At 41.3% G+C, this 11,355-nt stretch overlaps 2 protein-coding genes across 2 annotated transcripts; both read left to right on the top strand.

The window, feature by feature from the left end:
• The first annotated feature begins 2,516 nt into the window (after nt 1–2,516).
• Nucleotides 2,517–5,012, top strand: rpp25a (ribonuclease P/MRP subunit p25, a). The gene is made up of 3 exons (XM_072673395.1): nt 2,517–2,604; nt 3,074–3,657; nt 4,882–5,012. The coding sequence occupies exons 2-3, from the start codon at nt 3,132–3,134 to the stop codon at nt 5,010–5,012; spliced, it is 657 nt and encodes a 218-aa protein (XP_072529496.1). The 5' UTR covers nt 2,517–2,604; nt 3,074–3,131.
• Nucleotides 4,975–10,689, top strand: cox5aa (cytochrome c oxidase subunit 5Aa). The gene is made up of 5 exons (XM_072671680.1): nt 4,975–5,141; nt 8,608–8,724; nt 9,239–9,360; nt 9,615–9,743; nt 10,527–10,689. The coding sequence occupies exons 1-4, from the start codon at nt 5,069–5,071 to the stop codon at nt 9,726–9,728; spliced, it is 426 nt and encodes a 141-aa protein (XP_072527781.1). The 5' UTR covers nt 4,975–5,068; the 3' UTR covers nt 9,729–9,743; nt 10,527–10,689.
• Nucleotides 10,690–11,355: the final 666 nt, after the last annotated feature.

Here is an 11,355-nt window from a genome sequence, read left to right as displayed (position 1 = left end):
GGCACCAGTCCTTCGCAGGGTACCACACACAACTCAGGCAATTCAGCAGAGCCAATTCACCTACCATGTGCATTTGTGGGAGGTAGGAGGGTACCTGCACAGGCACAGAGAGAACACACCAAACTACTTATAGACAGAGACCGAAGCAGGGATTGAACCCACAACCCAGGCCCCTTACAGGTAGCTTCTTTATGCCCACATAAAATGTGTCTGTTTGACAGCACTCATGACATTACAGTGGGGAAGTCCAAGGAGCTCAGTGCAGATCTGAAAAGGATGATTTGCGGTTTTACAAATCAGGATGGTCTCTTGGAGCCATTTCTAACTGCAAATTCCAAGATCATCAGTTTGAACAAAAGTTGTAGCCACTTTTCTGTGGAAGAAGACGACCCAAACTGACACTCTCTGCAGAGAGGTCACTGTTTCAGATGGTCAGGAACAACCCAAGAACCTAAAAGTGTTGCTGTCTCAATCTTGGCATGTGTTAAAACGGCGTGGATTGAGAGGCTGTCAATTCAGAAGGAAGCTCCTACTCCAAAAATTAAACCTTCAAGCTCAACTAAAGTTTGGGGCTGACCACATGGACAAAGGAACAGCCTTCTGAAGAAACGTGTTATGGTGAGATCCAGAGGTGTCAAGTAACGAAGTACAAATACTTAAGTAGAGATTTTGGTTATCTATACTTTACTGGAGTATGTATTTTTCAGCCGACATTTACTTCTACTCCTTACATTTTCACGCAGTTATCTGCACTTTCTACTCCTTGCCTTTTAAAAGTATTAGCCTCATTACTCCTATTTCATTACAGTTTATTTTAATTCCGGAAAAGAAGAAAAAAACCCTATCCAGATAAATCGTGCCATCTGGAAAGTGTGATTTTGATTGTGGTTGGATGAGAAGTCTAAACATATACCATTCTGACACCCTATTGGTTTGTAAGCGATCCATTGCACCTGCACATGTCACAACACACTCCAGCAAGGACATAGCAAACATATGTAGCCAAATTTGGTCAACATTAATATTTTAATATAACATTAGAAAAATTCAATAAATTACTTATAGAATGTTGTACTACTTAGATGTATTGAGGACCATCCATCCATCTTCATATCCAGTTCTTCCTGAATCCTGGACAGGGCACCAGTCCTTCGCAGGGTACCACACACAACTCAGGCAATTCAGCAGAGCCAATTCACCTACCATGTGCATTTGTGGAAGGTAGGAGGAAACCTGCACAGGCACAGAGAGAACACACCAAACTACCTATAGACAAAGACTGGAGCAGGGATTGAACCCACAACCCAGGCCCTAGGAGTTGTGCGACACACAGGATATCATAGTTATATCAAAGATACTTCAGCAGTGTCATCGATATTAAGTGGTGAAACACTTTTTTTAGAAGTCTAAACATATACCATTCTGACACCCTATTGGTTTGTAAGCGATCCATCTCACCTGCACATGTCACATCACAATCCAGCAAGGACATAGGAAACGTATGTAGCCAATGATACTTCAACTTCTAGTGAATTTGTTTAAAACCCTAGTATCTACACTTCTACCTGAGTAATGAAAGTGAATACTTTTGACACCTTTGGTCAGATCAGACTGTTCATCCTAGTGGTGGTAGTGTTGGCAAATGGTACATTGCACAAAGGAGGACTACTGTCAAATTTTTCAGTATAAGCACAAACCATCAGCTAAACGTTTATAAAACTTGAACACAATTGATTATTGACTAGATTTAAGATGCTTTTCACTCGAAGATACATATTTTTCCAGCAGTCATTATTTTGTGGCTGACCTTATTTTCTGTGTGTGTGTGTGTGTGTGTATGTGTGTGCATGCCGGATGCATACAGGCTGTGGGTCTTGTGAAGCAGAACTGGAGAACTGTGTGCCCTTCTACTCACTGATTGAAATCATCGCCTCAAGGCTCAAACTGCTATGAGGCCATACGGCTCCAACAGTGGGAGAGGAAGATGCGAAAATAGAGCTGGCAGAGAAGGAGAAGAATTAGTTGGTATTTCGCTGCTATCTGACAATTCCATGCACAGAAAGGACGGGCAAAGTTTCTTTCGTCTGAGCAGAAATGTGCATCTAGACATTTTGGCAGACAGATGTTTCACAGTTGAACATTGTTTACTGGCTGCGCTGTACCTTCACGCCTGACTGCATCTCTATTCGAACTCTCTTAATCAGTCACGCATGTTAATCATTTACACACACGCACAGATTGACAGGGGCTCATCAACGCGGCCCACTTAAAGGGGAATTAAATGAGGCTTCTTTTAGAAAGTGATGTTGTTTGATGAGGAAAGGGTTCAGTGGTAGGAAAATAGTGCCTGTCACTTTAAGAAGTCCCCAATGTCTCACTCTCTCTGTCTGATACTCCCCCCCTGCCCCATGTCCCTCACAGCCACTCAAACGCTTCTTTAATACATGTTGGTGAACTGTATTCATCCCTCCATGCGGCACGTCTGTGAGAGGACATCTTGAAAATGAGGACAGTGACTGAAGTCTGGGATCCAGTCAGCTTGGCCACAGTTTGACAATCCAGGACAAACTTTAACTGCCCGTATGACATCCACAGGCAGAACAGGTAAATATAGCTTCATTGGGTAAAACTTTACTTGGTAATAAAGCCAGTAATTTTGTAATGAATGGCTTGTTTTTTAGCAATCTTTCCATGTGTGCAGTCAACCCTAAGTAAATGCGTTGTGTGAAATGGCTTGTGTTTGAAATGTGACACTGATCTATTATTAATTATAAGATCGTATAATTAGCCTGCCATCTAACCCAGAACATTAATCAGTATCAGTCTCTCATTTGTTTCCTCTGACAGAAATTGAAGCATGCGTCAAAGTCAGGAGTGACAAATCGCTTATACTCATTTGTGATGTGATGAATTTGCCCAAGCCGTTTTTATGAGGCATGAGATGTTATCTAATCTCTTGACTTGTAAGAAAATGGACAGTGTTGGTTCTTCCAAGCTCAGTTATATGAGCTCTTGCTTATAAATGACTTTTGAGAAATGATGAAATGTAATGATAAAATATGTTCCTCTCCAGCCGGGAGCCTTCCACAAGTTCCAGACCTGTTTTGAAGATCCACCATTCTCTTACAACCATGGCTGGAAGTCCAAACGCCTGCTCTTCCAAGCCAGCACAAGAAGGATTCAGAAGAGTGTCCTCTACAGGAGAGCCGAGCTCATGTCCAATCCCAGGATTAGGACCCGGGGTCCTAGAGATGCGTGTTAAGGAGGGGAGTAAGATCCGAAACCTTGTAGGCTTTGCCATGTCCCGTCTACAGGGAGAAGGACCAATGGCTCCAGTAAGCCAGGTCATGTTCACTGGGATAGGTCGGGCCATCACTAAAACCATTACCTGTGCCGAGATCATGAAACGTAATGTCCAAGGGTTACATCAAGTGTCCAAGCTTCAGTACAGGACGGTGAGAGAAGTGTGGCAGAGCCAGGAGGATGAAGGCGTTCAGATGACTGTGCTTAAAAATGTCCCAGCCATTTACATTTTCCTGTCCAAAGAGCCACTGGACCCGCTGGAGTTAGGATACCAGTCACCTGCTGAGACAAGCTCCAGCTCAGAGGAAAACACATGTGGAGATGCTACAGAGTCTTCTAGAAAGAGACCTTTAAGTTCATGCTCTCATGAAATGCTGCCCAACATTAAAAAAACGTGCACGGGAACACACTCCTACAGCATGTAATTACTATCCATGTAATTTCATCCACTTTCCCATTTTTATTCATATTTATCCATGATTTACATATTCCATATTACATGATTAAAAGGCTTTAACTGTACAGTCACTAAACACAAAAGCTTGTAAAAGAGAAAACATCAAAAAGCCATTTGTTTCCATATTTCTCCTCCACTGAAGCGTAATACTGCCATCTGCTGGATATTCAGCTACTCAGTGACATAAGATTCTGCAGGCAGGGTTGAGAGGGTTACTTTTAAAATGTATGCCAGTGTAGATTATTCTGTAACCCAACCCACAGCATTACTATATTAAAGTAATATATTCTGATTACTTCCCTGCTTTCCTTACAGCATTGACCTGCATAGCTTGTTACAAGCTCAGCAAATCAGCAAATGTTGTGTGTTGAATGTTGATATGCTTGTCAGACACCCTAACTATGTTAGGAGCTTGTTAGACCTTGTTAGAGTTATTTTTTTTTGTCTGTTGAATTACATGTCTCTTTTCAGAGGAAGTGGACACAGTGTTGGGTTTTCCAATAAAGGTTGGTCCCCTTGATGTAGTGTTGCCTGTTACCTCAATTTCTGCCACCCACTATCCCTTCCAGAAGTCATGTCATTTATATCGGGATGGGGAACTGAGGGCCAGGATCCGGCACTTGTTTTTGCTGATTCCCCAACTTTTATTATTCATCATTCACCCAACCTAAAATATATAACATATACACAGACAACATTCTACTTTTCACACAAAATCCATCATCCTTTGATAAAAGAAAACATTCAAACTATTTACAATGACTCTAAAATATCAGACCACTCCATTAACTGGTCCACATCCTCTGTCCTACCGCCATATAAGAGCCTATGTAACCAACCCATTCAGACACACTCATTTCTTCACATATCTGGGTGTTAACATTTCCTACTAGCTGTCAGAGTTACCCAATCTCAATTATACCCCCCTTCTCAAAACTAAATGTGATGACCTCCAACAGTGACAGGTAACTCTTCCCATCTTCCTCATATACAGAATAGCTCTAAATGGCGATACAGCCCAAAGTCTTCAGTGCATTAGATAGCGCCATCTCAAATTCGTACTGGAAAAATAAACCACCTGGAATCAAACTCACCACACTCTAATTTTGCTCTTGTCAAAGTCCCTGAGAGTGTGAGCGCTGGCGCAGGAGGCGGGGTCTGTCTGAATGCAGGCGGAGAAAACACCCACTTGTCTCAGGACTCGGGGCCTTGGCTTCCTCCTCCTCCTCCTCCTCCATTCCGGCGGTACTAGCTAAGTTAGCTACCGCTCAAAGTCCGAGTCGCAGTAAATCGGTCCGACCCGATATCATGTTCAGAGCCGCCCTCCGCCTTTCCGTCTCCGGTGCTCGGAGTTTAACACGATCCCGACCACAGTATGCAGGTAATTACAAAATGACGCTGTAAATACAACGTTAGTGGTGACCAAACACGAGGAAAGCCTTCATGCAGGCGCCAGACTCGGAGCTGTCAGCTGGATAGCTAGCTGGCAAGCATGCTAGCTGGCTAACTCAAGGCAGCTTAGCACCCCAGTGTGTAGTTCATAAGCTAGCTAGCTCAGCTCGGGTCTTGCTCTGCAATTGCACGGTGGGTATAACTGCTCGTGGTGGTTTCTATCGTTTTAAATGAATAGGCTGCACCTTTTTTATACGGACACATTTGGGTGATTAGCATCTTAGCCGGTGCTGTGTCTGATTTCTGACCGTGTCCTTGCAATGACCCACTGAGGCCCAGCTGATTTCGGCTAACGCGAGCTAACTCGATGTAGGAGTGAGGGTCCTTGTTCAAAGTCTACTTCTAACCTCGGCCAGTTCAGTAACCGCTTTATTTAGCTAATTTACTCGAAAATGAATGTCATGTGCACTGTGTTCAAGGACGTGCTCGTTATTTAGGTGTAGCTAGCTGCTAATAGCGTGCTGGTTGATTTGAGCCGCCGCGGGTTGCTAACCTGCTGCACTACGTGCAGTGTGAGGACACGGCTATGAAAAGCCCGCTGTGCTCGACCTCACTGTGGACCTGACATTATTGCCGGAGGTTACGAGACTGTCAGCTACGCACAGAGCACGGCTTCGACCTACTTACCACGAACTGCCTGAATAAAAATGGAAATAGCCATCTTTTATTATTGTTGAAGCTTAAATGTGGAAACGTACAGAGTCTAGGTAGAGAAATAGCTGATATTTAGAGACGTGAATAGTTCAATGAATAGTTCCCTTAATTCAATAAATTATTCTCCCTCATTAACAATTAGTTCCGTTATTGTTATATATATATATATATATATATATATATATATATATATATATATATATCCTACCTGAAATGAACTAAAGGATTTATAAGATTGAGTGAACAATTTAATAAACTAATTTATTAAGTTGAGGGAATTTTTATTTTTATTTTTTTTTAATGAAAGGTTTATTAAATCGAATAAACAGTTTATGCCCCTAAATATTTTCCACCTCTGTAACTGTCAGCTAAAAAAATGAAACACACTGGCCAGCTTCCATCTGAAGCAGGAACCAGACTCCTGTCTCTCACCTGTAGCGCTGAGGACTGCTGCCCTTGACTGATGAATGTCAGCTGGCTTGTTAAGTACCTGTAGTGTAAGGAACAGTTCTGTATGTGCATCAGTTCACATCCAATAACTTACTGTCATGTTCAATTATTAAGAAGTTAATAAGTAGTTTTATAAAATAGATGGTTTTTATAATAACAGTTGCCTTATGAGGTATGGGGCAGTGGTGGCTCAGCGGTTAGAGCGCCGGGATATCGATAACAGGGTTGTGGGTTCGATTCCCGGGCTCGGCAAGCTGACACTGTTGGGCCCTTGAGCAAGGCCCTTTACCCTATCTGCTCCCCGGGCGCTGGAGTTGGCTGCCCACCGCTCTGGGTGTGTATGTGTGTGTACTCACTGCCCCTAACACGTGTGTGAGTGTGTGTTCACTTCCAGATGGGTTAAATGCGGAGGACACATTTCGCTGTACAGTGTACAGTGACAAATACATGCACCTTTACCTCATAAAGGCGGTAGTGTTTACTCAAGGCCAGCCTTTTGTTAAGAGCACACTTCCTGAGTTGTGTGTGTGGCTGAAATTGCTGGGGTTTTTTTTTTTTATTTGGTGAAGGTTCATGTTGATTGGAAACATCTAGAGAAGGAAGAACAGAAAACTTGAATTGGGTTTTGTGGACGCAGGTCTGAATCCCAATACCAGACACAAAGTATCACTTGAAATCAATTACAAGTTCACTTGTAAAACACAGCTGTTGCTGTTATTGGAAGTTTGTAGCTCTCGTCATATTCGAGGTGAGGCCCCCCAAGAGTCTTATTAACCTGGGAATGTCAGGCCCACCACATGTTTCATGCCATATAAGGTGATCATGAAGCTCTGTGTGCTAAAAGCTTATGTTTGATTGTAGGACCTGCCAGGGCTGAGAGTAACACTGTCATCCTGTTCATGAAGTGAAGGCATGGTCTGTTGTACTCTCACAAACCCCCATACCCCCACCCAGCCATGGTGTTGAACTACAAATCAAAACACTAGTAGAAACCGTGCTCTGAGCTGCGGTCACCCCCTTTCTGACATTAGGTTTTTTAAACATCCCTGCCATACCATGCTCAGAGGCCACAAGGCATAACCTAGCAATATCTGGTTATTTCTCTGCATCCAGTGATACATGATATATAGATCGTTTATGTCTGCCTGCCTTCTATTTATGGTACCGTGCTGTCCTTCACTCCCAGCAAGTGACTCAAACATGTATCCTAGTTTCAGGGCCCTTGTTGTACTATGAGCAAGCTGCGTTAGACATTTGCTTAACTCAGACAGGATGGTCACATTTACTATTGGTATTAGTAAATAGGTGAAGCTCTTGCATTTGGGGAACATAAAAGTTTTTATTACCTATTTATAGCTTTTAATGTTTTGTTTGTTTGTTTGTTTGTTTGTTTTTTACTTCTGGGTTGAAGAAGTCTGTTGGTTTTTCATGTGCACTTATTAGCTACATTTTCATCCAAGGAATTTTTTTTTGTTATAACAAACATTTTATACAAATTTGCTAAAGTCAGCTATGAATAGTAATGTATAGAGGATGGTGCAATTATGCATAGATTTAGTGTAATATGACCTATACTTTTTCTTCCATGTTCCTCTTACAGCAAGCACTGCATCCTAAACCGAACATGAGGACACTACATGGTGCACAAACATAGTATGTTAAAAGTGCATTCATAGTGTAGTAAGTGAAGTGTGCAGGTTGGGACTCCCAAACACCACAGCAGTGGTGGAGTGCAGTTGGGCCCGACAGATGTGAAATTAGAGATGGCAATACTAAAACTAAAACAATGCTCTTTGCAAGAAATTTCATCTTTACACAATGTAATTGCAAAAGGTCAATTTAATTGAAACGCCCATGGAAATCCTATCTTTCTTTTTTTTTTTTTGCTTGCAAATTGCATAGAAAGTTGAGGGGATTGTATCTACTGTCGTTCCTTTTTGTCTAAATGCTGTCCACAGACAAGAAATTATAATTGATCTGGAGCATTTTAGCATCTTTTTTATAGCAGAACCACCGACAGTAAGTGAAGACGTCTCCAATAAAAAAACAGTGGAATATTGATATCTTATAAGATATTGATCTTATAAGTGCTGTACAGTAGCCACAGATTTATTTTTTAAATAAATAAAATAAAATCGAGTGCATTCCTGCTAACCAAAATTAGGGGTGTTTTTGTCGAGGCTGTCTGAATGAGGACCCAGTATTTTATGTTTTCGGGTCTTTATCTGAAACACTTATTCATGAAAGAGGGACATTTGACTTATACTCTTTTGTCTTGTTTTTCCAAACAGCTCCTTTAGCCTCCCGCTGCTACTCTCATGGCAAACAGGAGACAGATGAGGAGTTTGATGCCCGCTGGGTCACCTACTTCAGCAAACCAGATATCGATGCCTGGGAGCTGAAGAAAGGTAGGTTATAAACCAGCATCTTATCAAATTATCTTTTTAACCTGTGTTTAGAAAACACATTTTGACCCCACCCCCCTACATTTTCTTTTATTTTTCAGTAAATTGAATCATCTTGTTCTTACATATGTATTACTAACATGATATGAAAAATTGTTTTGAACTGACTTGCTTTTGACTTATTTCCTGGTTTTGACTCTCTTTATCAAAACAAGTCACCCAGATCATCCTGATCATCCAGTTTTAAAATAAACCCCTTGTGTGTCCTGTCTGTCTCAGTGCAACAATGCAGACACGCATACCTACAGTATATTGTGTTTTCTAATAAATATGAATTTGATCAGGCTGTGTTAGGTTATTGGAAGCATTTAAATGAGTTATGAAAACCTTTGTAGGTAAACATGCACAAAATATTTGAATAGATGTAGATTATTATATTCTATTGCATACATTAAAAAAATATATATATATTTGAAAAGCTTTACTGTGGTTAATGTTGCCTTCTGATTTCTGCTAGGTATGAACACATTGATTGGTTATGACTTGGTACCTGAGCCCAAGATCCTGGATGCGGCTTTGAGGGCTTGCCGGAGGTTAAATGACTTGGCCAGTGCCATCCGTATTCTTGAGGCTGTCAAGGTTGGTGGAAAACCACTTGAAACATTTTGACATCACTAGGTGGTGTTTTTTTCCCTATATCATACCTGTATATTGTTGCTCTGACAAAGTAATTTTAGACTATTTCTATTTGTGTACTAATTATTAAATTGCAAAGAAAAATGGATATACAGGGTTTTTACATGACAGCAATGATAATTTAATTCATACATCACAAAATCATGTGAAGTAATGTATTGTTTTTGCACATTGCTTTTTCTGTCCACTTTACACAGGACAAAGCTGGGCCCCACAAAGATATCTACCCCTATGTTCTCCAAGAACTTCGGCCCACGCTCGATGAACTGGGCATCTCCACGCCTGAAGAACTTGGCATTGACAAAGCATAGACTTCTGCTGTTGTGGTGAGAACCCGAACAAACAGCTTTACACCTAGTGAAATATAACCTATAACCTACTTAACCACAAATACAGGTTTGCTGTAAATACCACTGGTGTCCCTGGAAAATATTGTCCCCAACAATGGGACTTTAATAATTTGTTTGCAGCCTTGTCTGCTTGCTCATTAATGATGATTATTTGTCCTCTTAACATACAATGTTCCTAAAACACTCAACTCACCTGATACCCGCTATCTGTGTTATTTCCATAACTTAGCGTACGGCTGCCTTGCTTGTTTGATAAGCCAACTTTAGAGAGTTTTGTTAGTAAGTTCCTGTAAGTACAAATGAGGTGTCCAGAAGTCTCATCCAACTGCAGTTCATCTCATATTTATTGTAATTAGTTGAATCGAGTGTGTTTTAATTATTAAGATTGCTAAATAGTGCACTACTGTGACCTAGACAGTGGTTTTCAGACTAGTCTTTAGGACATCCAAAGGTAACACATTTTTATTCCAGCACCCAGTGTCCATGCATAAATCTGGACTGTCCGTAGACACTAGTGACTAGGGATATGCATTCCAACTAATTTTGGAAATTGGTTAACACATGGTTAACCACAGAGAAGGGAAACAATAATGCAGTAATGGACTTCGGACAAAATCAATGTGAGGCTACAGGCTTACTTTTAATGTGAAAACAATCAGTACTAGAGGGAAATTGGAGGTTGTTTATGTCTGATGAGTATATGTAGGAATTTGTGTGTGATTTCTAACATGTTTGTATTTGTCCTGTCTTTTTCTGCAGAGTCATCCGAGGACCTATTGGGGTTGTCAGGATGGAGTGGACCTCTGTACTTGAAGTCTTTGCCTCGTGTCATGATGTTTGTGTTGTATTTAATTGGCCTTTATTAGGTTCTTTTGCTTGTAAAATATTGATGGACTTAATAAAGGGAAATATATTTACTGAATCCATTTGTCTGTTCATCACCCAGAAGCATGTTTCCATGAGTTTACTGCATTGAGTTGCTTGTATTTACTTTCACATTACATGCCACATGAGATAAAGAAGGGCTGTGCATTCCAGCATTTGTCTCTATTCCCTTACTCACCCCCCTTAGCCCTCCCCCACCCCCTTTGGTGTGAAAGAGTAGCGATAGACCTCTCAGTACACTATGGTGCCACCAGAGGGAGCAACGCGAGCGCTCTTCTCATCAGTATACCAGGACAGTCAGGCTAATAGATGAATTAATAAATATCAGAATTGTGTTCACAGTATTCAGAGTAAAATTAATGAATGGAACTGAATCTGTTAGTTTGATATTTATAAAGGTGCAGTTTGTGTTCTAGTTAAAAAAAAAAAGTCCAGTGTGTGGTGTTGCAACAGACCAAATGGGTTTATAGACATTATTAAGTAATTGAATTAAAATAATAAAGAACCAGGTTTATATACATTGCATGGTTAAGTCACAACCCTGAGACGTACCGACGCAGCCCTACTTGTTGCTGTAGGCAGCGGGGCGGGCTTTAGCTCGGGGGGTTGGCTCTGGGTGGAGGAAAGTCGAGGGCAGTGAGTGGGAGTCCCCATGAACGGCACTCCGGGAGCTGAGGTGAGTTCAGGCAGGCATTTCCCTTCG

This window comes from Salminus brasiliensis, chromosome 2, assembly GCF_030463535.1.
Source record: "Salminus brasiliensis chromosome 2, fSalBra1.hap2, whole genome shotgun sequence".
In the NCBI taxonomy this organism is placed as follows: domain Eukaryota; kingdom Metazoa; phylum Chordata; class Actinopteri; order Characiformes; family Bryconidae; genus Salminus; species Salminus brasiliensis.
This window is presented reverse-complemented; position numbering and strand designations above follow the sequence as displayed.

Excerpts from the sequence above, each read along its gene's own strand:
- rpp25a (XM_072673395.1), top strand. The coding sequence starts at position 3,132 with ATGGCTGGAAGTCCAAACGCCTGCTCTTCCAAGCCAGCACAAGAAGGA. Across the intron at positions 3,658-4,881 it reads TTCTAGAAAGAGACCTTTAA|TCCCTGAGAGTGTGAGCGCT; the intron begins GTTCATGCTCTC and ends CTCTTGTCAAAG.
- cox5aa (XM_072671680.1), top strand. The coding sequence starts at position 5,069 with ATGTTCAGAGCCGCCCTCCGCCTTTCCGTCTCCGGTGCTCGGAGTTTA. Across the intron at positions 5,142-8,607 it reads ATCCCGACCACAGTATGCAG|CTCCTTTAGCCTCCCGCTGC; the intron begins GTAATTACAAAA and ends TTTTCCAAACAG. Across the intron at positions 8,725-9,238 it reads TGCCTGGGAGCTGAAGAAAG|GTATGAACACATTGATTGGT; the intron begins GTAGGTTATAAA and ends GATTTCTGCTAG.